Here is a 26,559-nt window from a genome sequence, read left to right on the forward strand (position 1 = left end):
ACTTAAGCATAAATTATTCCGAATATGAAAGGGGCTGTCCCATCCTCAATACCTCGCTCTTTACGCTACAGTTTTTTTTATTGTTTTAAAAAATAGAGTTGTGAGAAAGAGTCAAACTTTTAGTGCAAAGAGCGTGGCGTTCAGGAGGGGACAGCCTCTTTCACATAGGCCTACGGAATAATTTCTTGTCGTTTTAAGTTTTAGTGTTACTCCTTACTTTCAGTTAATAAAAACTATTTTTATATTTAATTTCTGAATGTTTTCAGAAATTTTCGTACATGAATAATTAAAATGAGATTTGTATATTAATTTTAACTTTTTTTTGGTTAAATGGCTTTCTCGAAAGTTGTTTAATTTTATTTACGAAAACTTTTATTAGTAATAATTATACGTAACTTACGAATTAACTTATGTAACGAACTTCTATAGTCGTATTTTTTTTATTACGTATATTAGGGGCTTATTTAGTTCCAATTCTTTAAGAATGACCCCTTAATCACAAAGGCCGTTCAATAGAATAATTAGCTCTTATGAAAGTACTAGAAAAACGTAAGCGTAAAGAGCGAGGTATTGACTAGGGGGAGAACCCAATCATATACATGATAATTTCTGTTCCTTTTAAGTTTTGATGTTGCTCCTTACTTTCAGTTGAAAAACTTGTTTTTTTTTTTATTTAATTTCTAATCGTTTTTTGAAATAATGCTGGGAAATCTGGCGCCCCCTTCATTGCAATCTCCCTTCCATGATGAAAACTTCCTCCATGGAAAGATCCTCCCACGTAACCCCTGACCCTCCCACCACCAGAAAAAATCCCCCCTAAAACGTCTGTATACTTCCCAATAACCAGTGCTATATGTAAACATTGGGCAAAGCTCATAACTTGCAGCATTTCCCCCGGGGACTGTGGGGGATTAAGTCACTCTCAAAGACATAGTTATTATATTTTCCGATCATGCTGAACAAAATGGCTATCTCAAAATTTTGATCGGATGATTTTGGGAAAAAATGATCGTGGGAGGGGGCCTAGTTCCTCTCCATTTTTCAGTCACTTAAAAATAGCACTAAAACTTTTAATTTCCGTTCGAATGAGCCCTCCCGCGATATTCGAGTACCACTGGGTCGATACGATCACCCCTGGAAAAAAAAAAAACAAAAAAAAAAAAAAAACAACAAATAAACCTGCGTCCGTGATCTTTATTCTGGCAAAAAATAAAAAATTCCACATTTTTGCAGATAGGAGCTTGAAACCTCTATAGTTGGGTTCTCTGATGCACTGAATCTGATGGGTGTGATTTTCATTAAAGTTTTATGACATTTAGGGGGAGTTTCCCCCTTTTTTCAAAAATAAGGCAAATTTTCTCAGGCACGTAACTATTGATGGATAAGACTAAACTTGATGAAACATATATTTGAAATCAGCATAAAAATCCGGTTATTGTCTGATCTTGCAGATTCAAATTCTTGAATGTTGTCGGGCTAACACGTAAGCAAGTACCAAATTAGGTCCCATGGTGAATTTATAGTTTACAGCATAGTTTAGCTAGGATGAATGGTACTGTTCTGTTAGCTTGGCAACTCGCGATAAGTGAAGTTTGGTTAATGCTAATGAAATAAAACAAAATAGAATAAAAATATAATAGTTTAGAAACAAATTTCGGCTATATATTTGCACATGAGGGGCGGGGGTAAAGCATAGCATATATTAAATACGTACCCTAACCTAGTTACTTTTTAACCTAGGTACTGTTCTGTTAGCTTGGCAACTCGCGATAAGTGAAGTTTGGTTAATGCTAATGAAATAAAACAAAATAGAATAAAAATATAATAGTTTAGAAAGAAATTTCGGCTGTATATTTGCACATGAGGGGCAGGGGTAAAACATAGCATATATTAAATACGTAACCTAACCTAGTTACTTTTTAACCTAGGTACTGTTCTGTTAGCTTGGCAACTCGCGATAAGTGAAGTTTGGTTAATGCTAATGAAATAAAACAAAATAGAATAAAAATATAATAGTTTAGAAACAAATTTCGGCTGTATATTTGCACATGAGGGGCAGGGGTAAAGCATTGCATATATTAAATACGTAACCTAACCTAGGAACCTTTTAACCTAGGTACTGTTCTGTTAGCTTGGCAACTCGCGATAAGTGAAGTTTGGTTAATGCTAATGAAATAAAACAAAATAGAATAAAAATATAATAGTTTAGAAACAAATTTCGGCTGTATATTTGCACATGAGGGGCGGGGGTAAAGCATAGCATATATTAAATACATAACCTAACATAGGTACCTTTTTTCATCCTAAACTTAAAAAAAAACTAAAGTTTAGTTTTTTAGTTAAAGTTTACCTTAATAAAGTGGTACAATCCCATTACATGGGCCTTTCAGCTTAATCACTCGGCAATGATAAAACCCGTGGTACTGTTCTATTAACCGGGCTCTTTTGAATACGGCAATGCATGTCAGTCACGAAATAGATCGAGACGCCTGATGAACACAGGTTTACAATGCCTTGTGGGATATAAACAAAGGCAAGAACTGTATTTAAATTGTTGTTTTTTGGTGTTTAGGGGGGGGGAAGATGCCTAGGTTAGGTTAGGTTACGTGTTTAATATATGGTATGCTTTGCCCTCCCCCTTAATGTGCAAATGTATAGCCCAAATTTGTTTCTATGCTATTATATATTCATCCTATTTTATCTAATTTCATTAGCATTAACCAAACTAGCACTATATAAAAGAGCCCGGTAAATGGAACAGTACCAAACCCGTTTTGACGTCTTAACTGTTATAGAACAGGCAATGATAGCAGAGGTTGTCATTGCGTATACGATATTAAACTGTGATTTTTCGGAGTTTAGGGGAGGAAAAAGGTACCTAGGTTAGGTTAGGCTGCGTATTTAATGTATGTAATGCTTTACCCATAATGGCTATCTGAGCTTTGCTTTTATCGAGTGGCTGTCTCGTGTGTGGCCCAGCTAATAGAACAACACCGGATGAATGTAAATACATCTCTAGATACCATGGGCGCCCATAAGCTGAATTCCAGGGGGGGGGCAAACCTGGTCTAATTGGCACTTTTAATGCTATATAAGAGAAATCTCAGAACAAAAATATAAAAATAAGGCAGCATCATTCAGCCAGGGGGGAGGGGGCGGGAGCCCCCCCTGCCCCCCCCTATGGGCGCCCAAGCTAGATACCCTTTTTTATACTTTTTATTCACTTCTGAGGCAGCTAAATTTCCACGAAACATTTTATTAATTCTGTGTGTAAGGTTTCCGTAGTGTAGTGGTTATCACGTCTGCCTAACACGCAGAAGGTCCCCGGTTCGAAACCGGGCGGAAACAATTTTTTTCATTTAATGTGCACTGTATGTGCAAGTGATTTTGCTGTCGCTCGTGATTGTTTTACTCGTTTTTAGATTGTACTTTCCTCAATCTTCCTTTTTTCTACAAGGTTTTCTTTATGTAATAAATATGTTCCTTTCTTTTAATTTTAAATTTCTGCTTTGTATAATACATTTCGGTTATAAATGCTTTTTTTAAGTTGTTTGCTTTGTGTCGGGATAATTCTCTTTATTTCAAGTTAAAAACTCTACTTTCTTTTCATTTCAAATTTCTTTGTCAGCTTAATCAAGCCTGAATATAAATAATTTTCTTGCTTTTAGTTTTTTTTTTGGGCGGGTGGGGGGGGGGTGTGCAATTCAGTTCTGTTATAGATCACCAGTTATTACAATTCTTACAACTTGCGTAAGTACATAAAAACAATTTTGGGAAACAAACAGACCTTGTGAGGGCTCAATTAAAAAAAAAAAAAAACCTTTTTTAACTGAAGCTTCTATCGTACAATCCTGTACGTTGCACAGAGATACCCATTTATTCAATTTACCTCGGATGCATGTGGAATTTTCCGAAAATCTGGCGAAATTCTATTCAAAATAAATTAAAGCAAATGAAAACAAATGTATAAAATAATAGAACAAAATAAAAAACAAAAAGCAACTAATATGAAAAACTAATTAAATAAAAATTGAACCTTTCACTAAAGTAAAAAATGTTTAAAATGAAATAAAAAATAAATAACATATTTTTTAAAAATAAATAAATAATCCAAAGTGGACTAGCAAGTTTGGTCTTCTAGATTTTGGAAATACTTTGTTTTTGTATTTTCATTTAAATAAATAAGAAAATAAAGCCGAAATTGCTTCTCCTGGATTTCGAAAAATACCTTTTTTTGTATCTTAAAAAAAAAACACGTACATGTCTCTGCCTATGGTTCTCCGCCTACATTTTCTTCGATGGGTGCTCCTATGTTTTACCGTCATCTTTCGTCTAGATTTTAGAAGCACAGGTCATCTAGATTCTAGATGTACCTTATTATTTTATTTCCATTTTTTTCTGCCAAGACTATTAGGTTGCCAGAAGATTGCAGATAGATGTTCAATGAAAAATAATTTGTTTTATTTTTTAAAGTAGTCCTTTTTTCATAAATGTTTAGAAAGGACACTTTCGAGTGCCTTATTTTAAAGTGTTATTTTTAAAAAGCTTTGTGTTATTCTTAAAAAGGTAATAAATCGCGTGGCCAACAATGGAGTAAAACAAAAACTACAAATATCAAACATTTCTGCTTAAAGCATGCGCTATTTCTAAGGCATCTTTAGTCAGTGTCGTCAGTTATTTTTATCCTTTCTAGATGTAGAAAAAATACCCTTTTCTCTCTGTATTCTAATAGAAAAAAAATGGCCCCTTATATTTTGTAAAACATTCCCCCAACATTCTTGAGAGTTGGCATCACTGCTTTTAGTTATTGGGGAAAAGAAGACGAAGTTTCGGAGTAATTAAAGATTCATTTTAATGAAACTGGGGGGCACTCTCTACTATCTGTAGAGACAGACCTTACACCATTTTTAGGTTAATCAATTTGCGAAGATTTAACATACCTTCTATCATTCTGCTGATATTTTCGTTTTTTGCCTAATCAAAGGGCGAATATATTGAACTAACTGATCAGAGTCAAAACACCACATCAATTAAAATTTTTCTGCCTAATAGAAGATTGACCAGAGGACTTGGATGATATTCTCATCTAACTTCTTCGACCACTAGTAGAGGCAAACTAGCCAAAAATATGGGTCGACCCCAAACAAATTGCAACAGAAATGATTTTTATACCTAAAAGGAGCTGTAGAGAAAAAAAAGGAGCTCAACAACATATCCAAAGTTGCACATTCTAGGTTAACGCACAATTACTTTTTTTATGCTTTTCCTGTCAATTTTTTCAGTTTTTTCAAAAAAAAATGAACTGTCGGTCAATGTTCGTTTTCTTGTATATGAAATACCGTCCCGATGTAAAAGGAAGAGCTGAGCCTGAATGAAAGCAAATTTGGTGTGCAATGTACCAGAAAAAAGTTAAATAATCATCAATATGTGATTTTATCCTTCTCATCGTTGTGACTTTTTTTTCGCCATACTATCAATAGGCAACTATTCAGACATTAAAATGATGAGCTGAGCACAAAAAACAAATTACTATGATATAGTATCTACTAGAAAACCCGTTTCATATTCATCAATATGCACTTTTTTTTTTATTTTCATTTGAAATGTTTCTTTTAGCACTTATTCTCCGCCAATTCGTCGATTGTTGGTAAAAAAAGAAGAAAAAAAATGGGCTGATAAATTATGGTTGGCCCGTTTAGAAGACCAGTTAACTCACAGAAGGCAGCTAAACCACTTTCATTACCTTCTTAGGCAATAAATTATGTCAACATCTCGTCCCACTCTTTGTCCAAGTAATTTCTCGGATAGAGCCGTAGGCTAAAAAGTCACAATTGAAAATTATCCCGATTTATCATTTATTAAATCAGGCTAATGCCCGTATTTGATATCTTGCCATCTATAGATAAAAAAAGGTAATTCGATATATCCGTCACCTAATAAGTTAAATAAGTCTCGCTCCGGATGTTTATCAAATTTCACTTCACTATTTGTCAAGCCTTCCACATTGGAATGTATGTGATCAGATGTTCTGACAGATTCTATGCTAGACTCCTAAAGGATCTTACCAATGAGCAAGAGCTCAAGCGTTGTCTCAAAACGGCTGGTGGTCTTACAGACGGAAGTTGTATGACAGAGGTTCAAAGGTGACTAAAAAAAATGGAGGGCAACTAGGCCCCCTCCCACGCTCATTTTTTTCTCAAAGTCACCCAATTAAAATTTTAAGATAGCCATTTTGTTCAGCATAGTCGAAAATCTAATAAATATGTCTTTTTGGATGACTTAATCCCCCACAGTTCCCAGGGGAAGGGCTGCAAGTTATGAACTTTGCCCATTGCTTACATATTGTATTGGTTATTGGGAAGTATACAGACATTTTCAGAAAGGATTTTTTCAGGTAGGAGGGGGGGCTGGAGGTGGGGGTTACTTGGGAGAATCTTTCCGTAGAGGAGTTTTCTTTAGGGTAAGTGACATTTATCTGAATTGTGAACCGGATTTCAGATCATTATTTAAAAATAATAGGAAATTAAATAAAAAAAAACAAGTTTTTTCAACTAAAAGTAAGGAGCAACATTAGAACATAAAACAAACAGAAATTATTACGTATATGAAGAGGGTCGCCCGCACGTCAATACCTCACTCTTTAAGCTACAGTTTTTTTTTTAGTGCTTTCAAAAGAGCTATCTGTTCTATTTAAAAGGCCTTTGTGATTCAGGGGTTTGTGAATTAAATTTTTTTAACTTTTAACGTAAAGAGCGTGGTATTGACTAAGGGGAGAACCCCCTCATATTCGTAATAACATATACGTAATAAACAAAACAATAAAAAAAAAACAAGCGATACGACTCAATAGTAATCGAAACTTTTAAAAACGGAATTTCGATGTCAATAAATGTATCAAAAGAATGGGCTTATAATGCTGATTCTAAACATATAAATTTTATTAAGTTTAGTATTACTCATCAAAGGTTACGAGCCTGAGAATATTTACCTGATTTTTTAAAAAGGGGGAAACATCCCCTACAAGTGAAAGAATTTTAATGAAAATCACACCGTCAGATTCAGCGTATCAGAAAGCCCTATTTCATAGGTTTCAAGCTCATATCTGCAAAAATCTGCAACTTTGTATTTTTTTCCAGAAGAAAAATATACGAATATAGAAATTCGTTACGTAAGTTAATTTGTAAATTACGTCAGAACCAAATTTGGAGAAAACCATTTAGCAAAAGAAAAGTAAAATTTGTATGCAAATTTTGTTTGCTTATTCAATGACAGTGAGCCAAAATCAAAGCCGCATTAGCTATAAAACGATTAGTAATTAAATAAAAAAAACAAGTTTTTTAAACTGAAAGTAAGGAGCGACAATAAAACTTAAAATGAACAGAAATTATTCCGTACATGAAAGGGGCTGTCCCCTCTTCAACGCGTCGCTCTTTGCGCTAAAGTTTGACTCTGTCTCACAACTTTATTTTTTAAAACAATAAAAAACTTCATAGCGTAAAGAGCGAGGCGTTGAGGAGGGGACAGCCCCTTTCATATACGGAATAATTTCTGTTCGTTTTAAGTTTTAATGTCGCTCCTTACTTTCAGTTTAAAAAACTTGTTTTTTTTTTATTTAATCTTAAACAAAGGATCACCATTTAACGGGGATCTTCAACTAAGAAACATCATCAACGGTCTGACAGCTTACGAATGTACCAACATTGATTTTACTAGCGATTTAGGTCTAAAAATTATTTACTCCACTTCTGGAAAGCCGGTCGCTGATTTTGAGTTTAGACAAAAACAAAACGCAGTCCAAATTACTACAAAGCAAAGTACAGGTGAAGATTGTAAAAGATTGGAACCCACCCTCCTTTTTCAGAGGTTCATCACGCTAGCCTTTGCTAGCGTGATGAATTCCGTAAAATCAATCTCACGGAATCTGAGTAATCTCACGGAATCTGAGTACTTTCTACACGAACTGTGTTCCTACCCGGCATAATTTTTTGACAGCTCTTGCATGGTCAGGTCTCAGAACAAGCCAGAGTTTGCCAAGGCTATAGCACAAGCTTGCAATCTTGAGGAGTGCTCTACTCTCCTTCCCGAGTGCACGGATTGACGGTGGGGCTCTTCTGCACACAATTCTATGGGCCAAAAATGAACGACACTCCGAAATCCTTGACCATTATGCTACTTACATGACCCAAAATATCCATGTGCCACTATTGTGTTTGACGGCTACGATGGCGGAGCTACCATAAAGGATATGGCCCAGTCCAAGAGAAGTTGTATAATCGGCCGTGAGAGCTTCTTCACATCAGATATGCAGCTGAAAGTAAAAAAAAGGATGAGTTCTTGTCCTGCAAGAGAAACAAGGCCAGGTGTATGTGCGTGTTGGCTGTTTATTTCCGATCAACGGGCTTCGTCGTAGTCCAGGCACCAGGTGATGCAGATGTCCCAGTTGTGGAAGCTGCTTTTGATTCTTCCCGGTATTACGACACTGCCGTCATTGGAGATGGTACTGATATTTTGGTTCTATTGTGTTATTAAATAAAAAAAACAAGTTTTTTAAACTGAAAGTAAGGAGCGACATTAAAACTTAAAACGAACAGAAATTATTCCGTATATGAAGGGGCTGTCCCCTCTCAACGCCTCGCTCTTTACGCTAAAGTTTTTTATTGTTTAAAAAAATAAAGTTGTGAGACAGAGTCAAACTTTAGCGTAAAGAGCGAGGCGTTGAGGAGGGGACAGCTCCTTTCATATACGGAAGAATTTCTGTTCTTTTTAATTATTAATGTCACTACTTAATTTAATTTTAAAAATATTGTTTTTTTTATTTAATTTCTGATATTTTTTTATATAATTCCTATATTATTTTCAAAAATAATTTAATATTATTTTGATAAAATGATTTATTTAAAAATTAAATTAAGTAACTAAATTCTATATTCGTATATTTTTCTTCTGGCAAAAAATACAAAGTTGCAGATTTTTGCAGATATGAGCTTGAAACCTATGTAATAGGGTTTTCTGATACGCTGAATCTGACGGTGTGATTTTCATTAAAATTCTTTCACTTGTAGGGGATGTTTCCCCCTCTTTAAAAAATCGAGTAAATTTTCTCAGGCTCGTAGCCTTTGATGAGTAATACTAAACTTAATAAAATTTATATATTTAGGATCAGCATTATAAACACATTCTTTTGATATATTTATTGACATCAAAATTTCGTTTTTAAAAGTTTCGATTACTATTGAGCCGTATCGCTTGTTTTTTTATTGTTTTTTTTATTATGTATATGTTATTACTTATATGAAGGGGTTCTCCCCTTAGTCAATAACACCCTCTTTACGTTAAAAGTTAACAAAAAAATTTGATTAACAAACCCCTGAATAAAAAATGCCGTTTAATTAGAATAGAGAGCTCTTTTGAAAGCACTAAAAAAAACTGTAGCGTAAAGAGCGAGGTATTGACTTGGGGAGAACCCCCTCACATACGTTATAATTTCAGTTCGTTTTAAGTTCTAATATTCCTTCTTACATTTCAGTTGAAAAAACTTGTCTTTTTTTATTTAACTTCTGATCGTTTCTTAAATAATGCTTGGAAATCCGGCGCCCCCTTCATAGAAATGTCCCTTACCCCAAACAAACATCCTCCACGGAAATATTCTCCTGATTAACCCCCTCCTCTAGCCCCCCCTCCAGAAAAAATCCTTCCTGAAAATGGTTGTATACTTCCCAATAACCAATAAATAATGCTGGCAAGTCCAGCGCCCCCTTCATGGCAATTTCTCTTCCCCCATGAAAACTTCCTTCATGGAAAGATCCTTCCATATAGTCCCAGACCCTCTCCTTCCCCCACCTACCAGAAAAAATCTCCTCTGAAAAAGTCTGTATACTTCCCAATAACCAATACTATATGTTAACATTGAGTAAAGTTCATAACTTTCAGCCCTCCCCCTGGGGACTTTGGGGGATCAAGTCATCCTAAAAGACATTTTTATCATATTTTCGACTATGCTGAACAAAATGGCTATCTCAAAATTTTGATCGGGTGACTTTGGGAAAAAAATGAGCGTGGGAGGGGGCCTAGTTGCCCTCCATTTTTTTCGGTCAATTAAAAAGGGCAATATAAATTTTAATTTCCGTTCAAATGAGCCCTCCCACGATATTTTAGGACCACTGGGTCGATACGATCACCCCTGGGGAAAAAAAAAAAAAAACAAACAAACAAATAAACACGCATCCGTGATCTTTCTTCTAGCAAAAAATGGAAAATTCCACATTTTTGTAGATAGGAGCTTGAAACCTCTACAGTAGGGTTCTCTGATACGCTGAATATGATGGTGTGATTTTCATTAAGGTTCTACAATTTTTAGGGGGTCTTTCCCCCTTTTTTCGAAAATCAGCCAAATTTTCTCAGGCGCGTAACTTTTGATGGGTAGCACTAAACTTGATGAAAGTTATATATTTGAAATCAGCATTGAAATCTGATTCTTTTGATATATCTATTGGTATCAAAAACCCGTTTTCTAGAGTTTCGGTTACCATTGAGCCGGGTCGCTCCTTACTTACAGTTCGTTACCACGAACTGTTTGATTATGGTGACCTATGAAGCAAGAAACTATTCTCTGCACCTGAGTCAAAGTCAAACAAAGCTCCCCGAATATGGTACTCATAAACTGAAAGAGAAGTTGGGCCAAGAGACATGCCATTTGATTCTTTTTGCTCACGCCATCTTAGACTTTGACTCTACTTCACGGATCCACAGTGTTGGAAATGGCCTTGCTCTGAAGAAGCTAATGGCTGATGCCGATTTTTATATATCAGCTGCAGTCTTCATGCTGAAGTCAGCTTCAAAAAAGGAAGTAAGGGTTGTTGGAGAAGACGTTATGCTCAAGGTATAAGACTCATCAAAAGGATGAATTTTAAACAAAGTCCACGGGGAAATTTCTAAAAAGATGGGGACCGCTGGTAGCATGTTCGGCCGACCAGATCAGTTAACACGAAATTTTGATCGGACTAAATTCAACATCTACGGGGTTTTCTACCAAGTTCAGGTATGGAGTGGAGATCCTGATTCTGAACTTCAAGCCGAGGAAATAGGGTTAGAAAAATAAAGATGATTTCTAGTATCCAATGATTACTGACGTCCCAACAGCCCCTTGTCTGCTTTGAAAATTGTGAAGTGTTCCTGTCAACTGGAATGTAGCTCAACGAGATATACCTCCTTTAAAATGGCTAAGCTTGCACTGCAGCATGTCGAACGTGCAAAGGGACATTATGTTCTAACTCTCCAAGGATTGAAAGCTATAACGATGAGGAGAATGTCGAAGCTTCGATACCTGAGTCAAAAGAATAAGTTGTGAATAGTAGTTGGAGTTTGATTCTGTCTTTCAGATGCTCATGAAGTTGATTCGATAATTTTATCAGTTGTGAAGATTAGTCAGTGTGTTTATAGTAGTTTTTTCTAAGAGAGAGTTTTAATGCTAGCCACTGAAAACTAGCTTCAAAAATGGTTTTCCTTTTCGGACATTTTTAATGTTTCAATAAAACTCATTCAATCAATTTTTTTAGGCCGACCCATCAGGTGATGGAGCCAGCGACGATCAGATTCAGGCTAACTAATTATTAGATTTCAAATCCGAAAATTTAGCCAGCGAAAGATGTCTCGTAAAAAAGAACGGGGGTCACGATGACGAGAAGTTGAGAAATCTCATATTGATGATTAAGAAACTTTTTTTTACGCCGTACGGCAAATTTGACTTGATTTTCGCGCTCATCTCGTCTGTTTACATCGGCATAATAATTCAGTTCAAGAAAAACGAGCAATTACCAAAACTTAATTTTTTTGTTAGGAAAGTGAAGAAACTGACACGATACGCAAAAAAAACTAGTTTTCCATCAACCTAGAATGTGCAACTTCGGAAATTTCGTTTAGCTTTTTCTTTCTACAACATGGTGCAAAAATCGTTTCTGTTGCAATTTGTTTGGGGTCAAAATCTAGTTTGCCTGTACTACACTGACTTTATGTATCAAAGCAGCACAAACTTTGTGTAGAAACGGCCTGAGTAGTATGATAAGTTGGTTCAGTCCAGTTCTACTCAGGTCTCAAGGTAGGGCTGAACTAGAGCTTTTCGTCTAGTTCAGCAAGTGACGGACGAGAGGAGGATAGAAACAAAACATGTGTTTTTAATAGATCGATCGCCTGAAAATAGACTATTGTGTACGGCTTAACAATGTTCAAAAAACGTTACTAAGTTGTTAAACTAAATAGCAAAATTAACCAATTTTTTCCTTGGAAGAGCTGCATTGACCAAAGATATTTTCTCTGTCCTTTCTTTGGTCATCTCAGTGCCGTCAATTTGAGAATTAAAGGGGGAGGGGTCAATGAAAAAAAACTGTATTTTTTAATGAAAATGCCCAACAAGGTATCTTTCAATATCTAGAGGTGTGTCTGAAAAATATAAGTGTAAATGGGCACCGCTGCATATACCTCTCCCTATTGACGTCACTGGGTTTATCTCAGATGAACGTAATTTTAAGTTTTAAGTTTTCTAGAGCACTGTATCACACTATTTATATTTATCATTTTTACGTGACTCTGTAAGCTCAGCCAGAGCCGACCCAGCTTTAAATGGGTACACGGGGAAGGTAAACAGGGAGGGTATGTGAAAGCACAGGATAGATGGCCCCCAACCCTCCATTGTACTTTTTGGCTGAAAGGCCATGAAACGGAGATCGGCATCGCCAGTAGATAATGTAAACTCAGAGTGTCGTACTCTTTGCCTTTTTTGCAATTTTTACCCATTGTTTTAATTCGTTCTTTTTTAAGCTGGAACCTTGTTAATCGCTTTTTTTTAAACATTCGCTCTTTGCTAGGATTTTTTCTATATCTTAATCTCGTATATTTTTTTTTAATTGTCATAAGGAAATGACACCAAAATACAGTTATTTTGTGAAAAATTGCCTCTTGCTTTTGTGCCATTAAAACAGCTTTATAAAAACTGAGTTGATGAATGCATTTGTTTTTAAATGAACCTTCAACTATCTCTCTGCGGTTTTTCAGTCACCTCCTAGCTCTGGGGGAAAAGAAAAGCAAATAAAAGAGACTTATCATTGTATTTCACTGCAACCGAAGCAAAAGCGAGATTTTCATCAATTTTATGAAGAAAAGCCAAAAACCTCTAGTTAGGGATTTTCAGACATGGATATTCCAATCCAAGTATACTTCTGGGTTCGATCCACCACTGCTCTCAAGAATTCTCAAACTCTTGATCAAAATCCTTAAAAATTTGTTTTCACCGTTGCTTTTACTTTTAGTTTAACACGAATGATTCTAATTTTCCAATTTGTGGTGGGATGGACCCAAATGTATTGAGACTCAGGCCTCAAATGCTCATTGCCGACAAAAACTACCTGACTGAGCTTGCGGAGTCACACCATTGACCCCCAACCCAAGCCAGAATTTGAAATTGGTGACACCAAGGCCCCGAAGGACATGGGATGGTGTTCCATGTAGTGCAGAGTGGGCCATCCACTTGACTTGGAGGGGGACTGAATATGAATAATATCTAATATATTATTTTATTTTCAGGAACCCAAAGCCAATGGGCCATTATTTACTGAGCGGGCTTTCTACTTAGCTGGCGCAAAAGAAGAAAATAGTAAGATATTATTCATTAAACACGACAGTTTAACCAGAGAAAAACTCATGCTTGCTCTTACGTCGTATGGGTTTGTTCTCTCGCAAGAGTGCTTAGAACCCGCCTTTAATGCCAGAGCTCCTCCTTACTGCCTGCCACCTACATAGGATTTTTTTTTTCTGTTTGTATAAAAACATGTATATTGCGGATGTACCACTTTTCATGTTCTCTGAAAAATAAGCTAATTTAATCAAGTAAGAATTCTGAAACTTATTCAGCATAATTTAGGGACTAAAGGGTGGAACTAGGCTATAAAAGTATGATTAATGTCAACTAAAAAAAATATGAAAAATTATTGTCAACAAAAAAGGATGAGGGGTATATTGTTAACTAAAAAAAGAAGGGAAATAAAAACCGGAAACTTGACGTTATAATAACAAGCGTGTATGGATTGAGAGTCTTAGCTGCCAACTATAGCGAGAGAAAGGGGGGTTGTCATAGTGAGAATGATGTTTCAGCGGGCTTCACTGCACCTACTATCTATGTTATGATTATTTTTTTTTTGTTCAACAATCACGTCAATCACGTCATGGTTGCGGCATAACCCCCACAGCCCCCAGGACAAATGCTGTAAATTTTGAAAGCTGCCTGTTGTTAACGTATAAGCTTTGGTGGAAGGTATGGTCATATAAACATTCGAGGGGGATTATATAATTGAAAATCGAAAGTTATAGTTCCTTTTTTAAGTCCAAATTCATCGAAGGGCAACCAGTCCCCCATCACGCTCTTTTTTCCAAATATATTCAATCAAAATTTTGAGATAGCCATTATGTTCAGAATAGTCTAAGGTAGAATAATTAGCTAAAAGCTAATTATCTAAAAGATAATATAACACGAACATCCTTTGTAAAGTTGCTTTTCTGAAGTATGGTGCCATATTTGGCCTACTTATCTGCCTGATTCTCTGAGGCTGCCTGATTCTCTGAGGTTCGTCACTTACCAACTGGAATAAATTGCTAATTTTTTGATTAGCAATGAAGCAAATATAAATGCCCAAGATAAAAATTGGAAAACTCCATTATTTTATGCAATTAGAAATTCCGATTTAAACCTTACCAACCTACTTTTATATTAGAAAGATTGTTACTATAGAGTAACTCGAACCTCAATCTTCCTCATCACGACGAGAGTCCTATAGTCCCTGTGCTATAGTAACTATTCATTAATGATTAATTTTACGGTTGATGATGTTATTGGAAAAGAGAGAACCGCCGAGGCTGAAACCCCTTTAAAGTAAGTTTACAGTACCTTGATTTGAACAACAAGGAAAAATCATTGGCTTGAAAAACAAGGAAAGTGGCTGCCACCATGATACTCAGCATCGAAAGTACTTTTTTTTCCTGTCTCTCTTTCTCCGCTGATAAGCTGAGCAGTGGAGCATCATAGAGAACTGTGTAATGGCTCATTTTGAAGGAAATTGTTACATCTGGGTGCTTTTGTAAATAACCCAAAAAATTATATTTAAAATAAAAATTGCATATCTACAAAATCACAATTTATTCCACAAAAAAATTGCATTTTCATATACAAGATAGTAAATGACGTCATAATCGTAGGTTATAACCATATATGAGGTAAACTTTAAAATCTATATTATGATGTTATCTATGATAACGTTAGTATTTAATGAGGTTAGTTTAGTAAATCACAGTTTACTAACTAAAAGCTAATATAACACAAACATCCTTTGAAAAGTTGCTTTTCTGAAGTAGGGTGCCAATTTGACTTACTTAGCTGCCTGATTCTCTGAGGTTCGTCTCTTACCAACAGGAATAAGTTGCTAATTTTTTGATTAGCAATGAAGCAAATATAAATGTCCTAGATAAAAATTGGAAAACTCTATTGTTTTATACAATTAGAATTTCCGATTTAAACCTTACCAACCTACTTTTACATTAGAAAGATTGTTACTATAGAGCGACTCGAACTTCAATCTTCCTCATCAGGAGGAGAGTCCTATAGTCACTGTGCTATAGTAACTATTAATTAATGAGTAATTTTACGGTTGATGATGTTATTGGAAAAGAGAGAACCGCCGAGGCTGAAACCCCTTTAAAGTAAGCTCACAGTACCTTGATTTGAACAAAAGGAAAAATCATTAGCTTGAAAAACAAGGAAAGTGGCTGCCACCATGATACTCAGCATCGAAAGTACTTTTTTTTTCCTGTCTCTCTTTCTCCGCTGATAAGCTGAGCAGTGGAACATCATAGAGAACTGTTTAATGGCTTATTTTGAATTTTTACATCTGGGTGCAAAATTGTTACATCTGGGTGCTTTTGTAAATAACCCAAAAAATTGTATTTAAAATAAAAATTGCATTTTCATATACAAGATAGCCCTTTTTAGTTACCCTTACTCCAAAAATAAATGATTAAAATTTTGAAATAAACATCTTGTTCATAATAATTAAAAGCTTAAATGACTATGCCTGTGTGGATGACATACGCCCCGAGCTTTGGAGAGTGATGCCGAACACAATAAAACAAACTGCGTGCGCACTGATTGTCAGAAGGGCGTACCATCAATATCTAAGGAACAGCTGAGGGTATTAAGCTGAAAATTTCAGAGGATGTTGAAGGGGGAGTGTAGAAGAGACATCTTAGGGCAACCAACGCTTCTTGCCCTTTTTAGATGCTCCCTACCCTCATCACTGATCAAAATTGATCAGTCACTCATCACCTCATCGCTGATTGATCCTAGGTGGTTCGAAAGGCCTAAAGGTATTAAGGTGAAATTTTGGGGAATTTTGAGGGGCATGTTAAACTAAATCTAAAGACAATATTTGCAGCCTGTTTATCAAAAAGGTATATCTACAATATCACAGGAACAACTGATGGTACTAAGTTCTAACTCTTAGGGCATGCCAAGGAGGCTGTTAAAAATTGTTCGGAAGGCAACTGGTCCCCCTCTTATTCTCTTCTTAACTGCCCTCCCTCCAAAGATATCTGATAAAAATTTTGGAATAGCCATCTTGTTCAAAATAGTCAAAAGTCAAATAACTATACCTCTAGGGATGACTTACCCCCATAGCCCCTGTGGCAAGTATTGTTCGTTATACAAGGTTAATAATTTGGAAAAGGGGGTATGTTCGATCCTGAGTCCCCAAAAAGGCTAAGAATATTAAGGTAAAACTTTTAAAAAACGTCGAGGGGAATGCCAAAGAAAACCAAAGCTTACTATATACAGCGGGGTTTTTAAAAGGACACAACAGCCATACCTAAGAAACGGCTCAGGGTAACAAGTTGAAATTAAAGGCATGTTAACAAGGATGTTTAAAAAGGAACCAAGGGCAGGGCAGCCCCTCTCCAGTCCTTTTAGATGCTCCCTTTTATCATTGATAGAGATCTTATTAATCCATTTAATTCGAAATAGTTCCAGCGTCTAATAGCTATGCATTTGGAGATGCCATGCCCCCACAGCACCCAGGGAAAGGAATTTAAATTATGTAGTCAGTCCATATTTTATATGAAGGATTTTTCATTAGAAAAGGGGGGAATGTTTGATCCTGGGTGTTTCTGAAAAGACTAAGCGTACTGAAGCGAAATCTCATGAAGTGTTGAGGGATATGTTGAGCTAAATCAAAAGAAACTATGCGCATCCAATTATCCAAAAGGCGTATATGCAGTATCTTGGGAACGGGTAAGGGTATTAACTTCAAAGTTTCACGGTCATTATTACTACTGCTACTATTGCGGCTGCAAATGAGACTGCTTGTGACTGTAGCTGTGACTATTTCCAATGGCGAAAACTTGCTATTGTGACTGCTTGCAACTGCTACTTCATCTATTTGTGACTAATTTCAAGGAATGCTGAGGGGGATTTTGAACTTTGAAACATTAACGTTGAAAAAAAATATCGGTTTGATGTTCTGATACTTGATGAAATTTTGATTTTGAAAAAAAAACTTTGATTTTGAAATGGGGAATGTTGAAAACTTGAAACTTTGGCAATAAAAACAAACAGAAGTTAATTAAAAAAAAAAATCAGAAAAGAAAGTTTAAACCAGAGTTAAAGAATGAACCAGAGTTAAAACAAACTTAAAACCAGCGGAAATAAATTCCTATAATAATTCACACTCGATGCACCATAAATTACTACTAAAAAGTAATTAAAGACGCAAAACGAACAGAAGCTATATAAACAATCATAGCTAACAAAGAAACAACAGGTACTTATATAAATGACTAAAGAAATCTTAAAACAAGTAAAACTCAAATTGATAATATCAAATGAAACTTGAAACTTAAAACTAAATTCGTAACCACATCTTAAAGTTCTAAAGCCAAAGCCACATCTAAAGCCAAAGACTGCTTAAACCAAACAGCATTGCACTACGCTGCTAAAAAAGACACGCTTGATGTCTGCAATTTTCTCTTAAGTCAGAGAGTCGACCCAAATGTGGCAGACCATAAAAATAAAACACCTCTCCACTATTCAGTAAAAAGAGGCGAATTAGATATTTGCAAAACTTTAATTGAGAATGGAGCAGACCCAAATATCAAACAAGTTACGATCTGACACCTCTTCATTATGCAGCAAAAAATGCAAAGTAGATATTTTAAAACTGCTATTGAGAAGTGGAGCCAACAAATTTTTGAAAGATCACAGGTACTATGCTCCCTTAGATTATCTAGCTGAAAAAACAAAATTTTATACAGAAGAATAGAAAAACTGATTGCGGTTAATAAAGTTGGAAGTCTACAATCAATGTGTATAGTCACTGTGCTATAGTAACTATTAATTAATGAGTAATTTTACGGTTGATGATGTTATTGAAAAAGAGAGAACCGCCGAGGCTGAAACCCCTTTAAAGTAAGCTTACAGTACCTTGATTTTAACAACAGGGAAAAATCATTGGCTTGAAAAACAAGGAAAGTGGCTGCCACCATGATACTCAGCATCGAAAGTACATTTTTTTCCTGTCTCTCTCCGCTGATAAGCTGAGCAGTGGAACATCATAGAGAACTGTGTAATGGCTCATTTTGAAGGAAATTGTTACATCTGGGTGCTTTTGTGAAACCCAACCTGGAAAGTGGTCTGTTTTTGACCCATTTCAACATTTTTCCAAAACCAAAGGTTGTCATTGTAATATAAATTTTACATCTCTTTTTATTTGGAACTACTTTTTGTTTGGAACTACTGTGAGTTGAAACTACTTTCGGTTATAATTGTGTATACCAGTAAACAATTGTTCGACGGATCTATAATTAATAGTATGACAACTATCTAACAGTTCGTGGTAACGAACTATAAGTAAGGAGCGACTCGGTCCAGTAGTAACGGAAAGTCTAAAAAAAGGAGTTAGTATAACAATTAACACGTCAAAAGAATTTGCTTTCTATGCTGATTCCAAATATAAAAAAATTACGAAAATTTGCCTGGTTTTCAAAAAAGAGAAGAAACATCCCGAAAATACCTAGCGATCTTAGCAATAATCACACCATCAGGTTCAGCATATCAGAGAACTCTATTGTAGTGGTTTCAAGTTCCTATCTACAAGAATGTGTAATTTTTTATTTTTGCCAGAAGAAAGAAAACGAATGGATGTTTCTTTTGTCCCACGGATGATCCTGTCGAAATAATTGTCCTAGAAGATTAGGAGAGGGATCGATTTGTTTATCATAGTGGAAATGCCCAGTAACTAAGCCTCTGGGTATGACGTGGCCCCCCACAGCCACTGGGGGAAGAGCTGTAAGTTATATAATTTACACATTGTTTACATATAGTATTTATTATTGAGAAATATGCGGAATTTTTGTTGGGAGTGGGGATTTTCCACGCGAGAATTTTCCTTGGGGAGGAAAGTCCCCAGGGGAAATTGTATATGGGGAAGGGGATTTCCTGTCATCATTTGAAAAACAGCCAGAAATTTAATGAAAGTTTGACTTTTTGTCCCAATGTATAAGAAGGACCCCTGACACATAAGGCCCGTCGGATTCGCATGAATTTTTTTTTTTAAAGAACTTTAAGACTTTAGCGTAAAGAGTCAGAGTTAAGGAAGGGGCAGCCCCCTTATATATGGAATAAGTTCTGCTCGTTCTGAGTTTTGAGGTTACTCATTACTTTCAATTGAAAAAAAATGTTTTTTACTTAGTTTGACAAGTTACTTAGTTTTTTTATTTACTTAGACAGCGGTATTGCGCTGCCTATGGTCTTGAAAAAGCTGAGGAAAATGCACCAGAACCAAACCAAGCAGATTTGGTTCGCTGTTGCTATGAAGCGAAGTCGGACATTCTCAGCGAACTTCAGCAGTTGCTGAAATTTCTTACCCATGGCGTGAGTTAGAGGACGAGAATATTAAGTTTTAAGTTTATAACAAATTTTTGAAAGATCACAGGTACTATGCTCCCTTAGATTATCTAGCTGAAAAACACAAAATTTTTTACAGAAGAATAGAAAAACTAATTGCGGTTAATAAAGTTGGAAGTCTACAATCAATGTGAAAGAAAGATTGTTACTATAGAGTGACTCGAACTTCAATCTTCCTCATCAGGAGGAGAGTCCTATAGTCACTGTGCTATAGTAACTATTCATTAATGAGTAATTTTACGGTTGATGATGTTATTGGAAAAGAGAGAACCGCCGAGGCTGAAACCCCTTTAAAGTAAGCTTACAGTACCTTGATTTTAACAACAGGGAAAAATCATTGGCTTGAAAAACAAGGACAGTGGCTGCCACCATGATACTCAGCATCGAAAGTACATTTTTTTCCTGTCTCTCTCCGCTGATAAGCTGAGCAGTGGAACATCATAGAGAACTGTGTAATGGCTCATTTTGAAGGAAATTGTTACATCTGGGTGCTTTTGTAAAACCCAACCTGGAAAGTGGTCTGTTTTTGACCCATTTCAACATTTTTCCAAAACCAAAGGTTGTCATTGTAATATAAATTTTACATCTCTTTTTATTTGGCACTATTGTTGACAATCAGCCACAGTCAGCTTGGTTATTTGGATAGCTAAGCTAGGTCCCCAAAACTATGTGACTAGAGTTGAAACTACTTTCGGTTATAATTGTGTATTACCAGTAAACAATTGTTCGACGGATCTATAATTAATAGTATGACAACTATCTAACAGTTCGTGGTAACGAATTATAAGTAAGGAGCGACTCGGTCCAGTAGTAACGGAAACTCTAAAAAATGGAGTTAGTATAACAATTAACTCGTCAAAAGAATTTGCTTTCTATGCTGATTCCAAATGTAAAAAAATTACGAAAATTTGCCTGGTTTTCAAAAAAGAGAAGAAACATCCCGAAAATACCTAGCGATCTTAGCAATAATCACACCATCAGGTTCAGCATATCAGAGAACTCTATTGTAGTGGTTTCAAGTTCCTATCTACAAGAATGTGTAATTTTTTATTTTTGCCAGAAGAAAGAAAACGAATGGATGTTTCTTTTTTTCCCACGGATGATCCTGTCGAAATAATTGTCCTAGAAGATTAGGAGAGGGGTCGATTTGTTTATCATAGTGGAAATGCCCAGTAACTAAGCCTCTGGGTATGACGTGGCCCCCCACAGCCACTGGGGGAAGAGCTGTAAGTTATATAATTTACACATTGTTTACATATAGTATTTATTATTGAGAAATATGCGGAATATTTGTTGGGAGTGGGGATTTTCCACGCGAGAATTTTCCTTGGGGAGGAAAGTCCCCAGGGGAAATTGTATAAGGGGAAGGGGATTTCCTGTCATCATTTGAAAAACAGCCAGAAATTTAATGAAAGTTTGACTTTTTGTTCCAATGTATAAGAAGGACCCCTGACACATAAGGCCCGTCGGATTCGCATGAAATTTTTTTTTAAAGAACCTTAAGACTTTAGCGTAAAGAGTAAGGGTTAAGGAAGGGGCAGCCTCCTTATATATGGAATATGTTCTGCTCGTTCTGAGTTTTGAGGTTACTCATTACTTTCAATTGAAAAAAAAAATGTTTTTTACTTAGTTTGACAAGTTACTTAGTTTTGTTATTTACTTAGACTGCGGTATTGCGCTGCCTATGGTCTTGAAAAAGCTGAGGAAAATGCACCAGAACCAAGCCAAGCAGATTTGGTTCGCTGTTGCTATGAAGCGAAGTCTGACATTGTCAGCAAACTTCAGCAGTTGCTGAAATTTCTTACCCATGGCGTGAGTTAGAGGACGAGAATATTAAGTTTTAAGATTATAACAAATTTTTGAAAGATCACAGGTATTATGCTCCCTTAGATTATCTAGCTAAAAAAAACAAAATTTTATACAGAAGAATAGAAAAACTAATTGCGGTTAATAAAGTTGGAAGTCTACAATCAATGTGAAAGAAAGATTGTTACTGTAGACTGACTCGAACTTCAATCTTCCTCATCAGGAGGAGAGTCCTATAGTCACTGTGCTATAGTAACTATTCATTAATGAGTAATTTTACGGTTGATGATGTTATTGGAAAAGAGAGAACCGCCGAGGCTGAAACCCCTTTAAAGTAAGCTTACAGTGCCTTGATTTTAACAACAGGGAAAAATCATTGGCTTGAAAAACAAGGAAAGTGGCTGCCACCATGATACTCAGCATCGAAAGTACTTTTTTTCCTGTCTCTCTCCGCTGATAAGCTGAGCAGTGGAACATCATAGAGAACGGTGTAATGGCTCATTTTGAAGGAAATTGTTACATCTGGGTGCTTTTGTAAAACCCAACCTGGAAAGGGGTCTGTTTTTGACCCATTTCAACATTTTTCCAAAACCAAAGGTTGTCATTGTAATATAAATTTTACATCTCGTTTTATTTGGCACTATTGTTGACAATCAGCCACAGTCAGCTTGGTTATTTGGATAGCTAAGCTAGGTCCCCAAAACTATGTGACTAGAGTTGAAACTACTTTCGGTTATAATTGTGTAATACCAGTAAACAATTGTTCGACGGATCTATAATTAATAGTATGACAACTATCTAACAGTTCGTGGTAATGAACTATAAGTAAGGAGCGACTTGGTCCAGTAGTAACGGAAACTCTAAAAAAAGGAGTTAGTATAACAATTAACACGTCAAAAGAATTTGCTTTCTATGCTGATTCCAAATATAAAAAAATTACGAAAATTTGCCTGGTTTTCAAAAAAGAGAAGAAACTTCCCGAAAATACCTAGCGATCTTAGCAATAATCACACCATCAGGTTCAGCATATCAGAGAACTCTATTGTAGTGGTTTCAAGTTCCTATCTACAAGAATGTGTAATTTTTTATTTTTGCCAGAAGAAAGAAAACGAATGGATGTTTCTTTTTTCCCACGGATGATCCTGTCGAAATAATTGTCCTAGAAGATTAGGAGAGGGGTCGATTTGTTTATCATAGTGGAAATGCCCAGTAACTAAGCCTCTGGGTATGACGTGGCCCCCCACAGCCACTGGGGGAAGAGCTGTAAGTTATATAATTTACACATTGTTTACATATAGTATTTATTATGAGAAATATGCGGAATTTTTGTTGGGAGTGGGGATTTTCCACGCGAGAATTTTCCTTGGGGAGGAAAGTCCCCAGGGGAAATTGTATAAGGGGAAGGGGATTTCCTGTCATCATTTGAAAAACAGCCAGAAATTTAATGAAAGTTTGACTTTTTGTCCCAATGTATAAGGACCCCTGACACATAAGGCCCGTCGGATTCGCATGAAATGTTTTTTTTAAAGAACCTTAAGACTTTAGCGTAAAGAGTAAGGGTTAAGGAAGGGGCAGCCCCCTTATACATGGAATAAGTTCTGCTCGTTCTGAGTTTTGAGGTTACTCATTACTTTCAATTGAAAAAAAAATGTTTTTTACTTAGTTTGACAAGTTACTTAGTTTTGTTATTTACTTAGACATCGGTATTGCGCTGCCTATGGTCTTGAAAAAGCTGAGGAAAATGCACCAGAACCAAGCCAAGCAGATTTGGTTCGCTGTTGCTATGAAGCGAAGTCTGACATTGTCAGCGAACTTCAGCAGTTGCTGAAATTCCTTACCCATGGCGTGAGTTAGAGGACGAGAATATTAAGTTTTAAGTTTATAACAAATTTTTGAAAGATCACAGGTACTATGCTCCCTTAGATTATCTAGCTGAAAAAAACAAAATTTTATACAGAAGAATAGAAAAACTAATTGCGGTTAATAAAGTTGGAAGTCTACAATCAATGTGAAAGAAAGATTGTTACTGTAGACTGACTCGAACTTCAATCTTCCTCATCAGGAGGAGAGTCCTATAGTCACTGTGCTATAGTAACTATTCATTAATGAGTAATTTTACGGTTGATGATGTTATTGGAAAAGAGAGAACCGCCGAGGCTGAAACCCCTTTAAAGTAAGCTTACAGTGCCTTGATTTTAACAACAGGGAAAAATCATTGGCTTGAAAAACAAGGAAAGTGGCTGCCACCATGATACTCAGCATCGAAAGTACTTTTTTTTCCTGTCTCTCTCCGCTGATAAGCTGAGCAGTGGAACATCATAGAGAACGGTGTAATGGCTCATTTTGAAGGAAATTGTTACATCTGGGTGCTTTTGTAAAACCCAACCTGGAAAGTGGTCTGTTTTTGACCCATTTCAACATTTTTCCAAAACCAAAGGTTGTCATTGTAATATAAATTTTACATCTCTTTTTATTTGGCACTATTGTTGACAATCAGCCACAGTCAGCTTGGTTATTTGGATAGCTAAGCTAGGTCCCCAAAACTATGTGACTAGAGTTGAAACTACTTTCGGTTATAATTGTGTATTACCAGTAAACAATTGTTCGACGGATCTATAATTAATAGTATGACAACTATCTAACAGTTCGTGGTAACGAACTATAAGTAAGGAGCGACTCGGTCCAGTAGTAACGGAAAGTCTAAAAAAAGGAGTTAGTATAACAATTAACACGTCAAAAGAATTTGCTTTCTATGCTGATTCCAAATATAAAAAAATTACGAAAATTTGCCTGGTTTTCAAAAAAGAGAAGAAACATCCCGAAAATACCTAGCGATCTTAGCAATAATCACACCATCAGGTTCAGCATATCAGAGAACTCTATTGTAGTGGTTTCAAGTTCCTATCTACAAGAATGTGTAATTTTTTATTTTTGCCAGAAGAAAGAAAACGAATGGATGTTTCTTTTTTCCCACGGATGATCCTGTCGAAATAATTGTCCTAGAAGATTAGGAGAGGGGTCGATTTGTTTATCATAGTGGAAATGCCCAGTAACTAAGCCTCTGGGTATGACGTGGCCCCCCACAGCCCCTGGGGGAAGAGCTGTAAGTTATATAATTTACACATTGTTTACATATAGTATTTATTATTGAGAAATATGCGGAATTTTTGTTGGGAGTGGGGATTTTCCACGCGAGAATTTTCCTTGGGGAGGAAAGTCCCCAGGGGAAATTGTATATGGGGAAGGGGATTTCCTGTCATCATTTGAAAAACAGCCAGAAATTTAATGAAAGTTTGACTTTTTGTCCCAATGTATAAGAAGGACCCCTGACACATAAGGCCCGTCGGATTCGCATGAATTTTGTTTTTTAAAGAACCTTAAGACTTTAGCGTAAAGAGTAAGGGTTAAGGAAGGGGCAGCCCCCTTATATATGGAATATGTTCTGCTCGTTCTGAGTTTTGAGGTTACTCATTACTTTCAATTGAAAAAAAATGTTTTTTAATTAGTTTGACAAGTTACTTAGTTTTTTTATTTACTTAGACAGCGGTATTGCGCTGCCTATGGTCTTGAAAAAGCTGAGGAAAATGCACCAGAACCAAGCCAAGCAGATTTGGTTCGCTGTTGCTATGAAGCGAAGTCTGACATTGTCAGCGAACTTCAGCAGTTGCTGAAATTTCTTACCCATGGCGTGAGTTAGAGGACGAGAATATTAAGTTTTAAATTTATAACAAATTTTTGAAAGATCACAGGTACTATGCTCCCTTAGATTATCTAGCTGAAAAAAACAAAATTTTATACAGAAGAATAGAAAAACTAATTGCGGTTAATAAAGTTGGAAGTCTACAATCAATGTGAAAGAAAGATTGTTACTATAGAGGGACTCGAACTTCAATCTTCCTCATCAGGAGGAGAGTCCTATAGTCACTGTGCTATAGTAACTATTAATTAATGAGTAATTTTACGGTTGATGATGTTATTGGAAAAGAGAGAACCGCTGAGGCTGAAACCCCTTTAAAGTAAGCTTACAGTACCTTGATTTGAACAACAGGGAAAAATCTATCTTGTATAGGAATTCTTGTATATGCAATTTTTTTTGTGGAATAAATTGTGATTTTTTAGAAATGCAATTTTTATTTTAAATATAATTTTTTGGGTTATTTACAAAAGTACCCAGATGTAACAATTTCCTTCAAAATGAGCCATTACTCAGTTCTTTATGATGTTCCACTGCTCAGCTTATCAGCAGAGAAAGAGAGACAGGAAAAAAATGTACTTTCGATGCTGAGTATCATGGTGGCAGCCACTTTCCTTGTTTTTCAAGCCAATGATTTTTCCCTGTTGTTCAAATCAAGGTACTGTAAGCTTACTTTAAAGGGGTTTCAGCCTCGGCGGTTCTCTCTTTTTCAATAACATCATCAACCGTAAAATTACTCATTGATTAATAGTTACTATAGCACAGTGACTATAGGACTCTCCTCTGAGGAAGATTGAAGTTCGAGTCACTATAGTAACAATCTTTCTAATGTAAAAGTAGGTTGGTAAGGTTTAAATCGGAATTTCTAATTGCATAAAATAATGGAGTTTTCCAATTTTTATCTTGGGCATTTATATTTGCTTCATTGCTAATCAAAAAATTAGCAACTTATTCCTGTTGGTAAGAGACGAACCTCAGAGAATCAGGCAGCTAAGCATGTCAAATATGGCACCATACTTCAGAAAAGCAACTTTTCAAAGGATGTTCGTGTTATGTTCGCTTTTAG

The 26,559-nt window shown here is 35.9% G+C and overlaps 1 protein-coding gene and 1 non-coding gene across 2 annotated transcripts in view; both read left to right on the forward strand.

Annotated features, from left to right (window-relative positions):
- Positions 1–26,559, forward strand: part of LOC148953882 (serine/threonine-protein kinase VRK1-like) — a 110,653-nt gene that overhangs the window by 22,030 nt on the left and 62,064 nt on the right. Inside the window, exon 4 of the mRNA XM_089086846.1 lies at positions 13,576–13,645. Coding sequence (XP_088942972.1) covers positions 13,576–13,645 — 70 coding nt within the window. The remainder of the gene's footprint in view (positions 1–13,575; positions 13,646–26,559) is intronic.
- TRNAV-AAC (transfer RNA valine (anticodon AAC)) lies at positions 3,276–3,348 on the forward strand. Its single transcript has one exon. It is a non-coding gene; the product is annotated as a tRNA-Val (tRNA).

The sequence above is a fragment of the Artemia sp. Qi Xiang Cuo genome, chromosome 3, assembly GCF_049724085.1.
Source record: "Artemia sp. Qi Xiang Cuo chromosome 3, ASM4972408v1, whole genome shotgun sequence".
NCBI lineage: Eukaryota > Metazoa > Arthropoda > Branchiopoda > Anostraca > Artemiidae > Artemia > Artemia sp. Qi Xiang Cuo.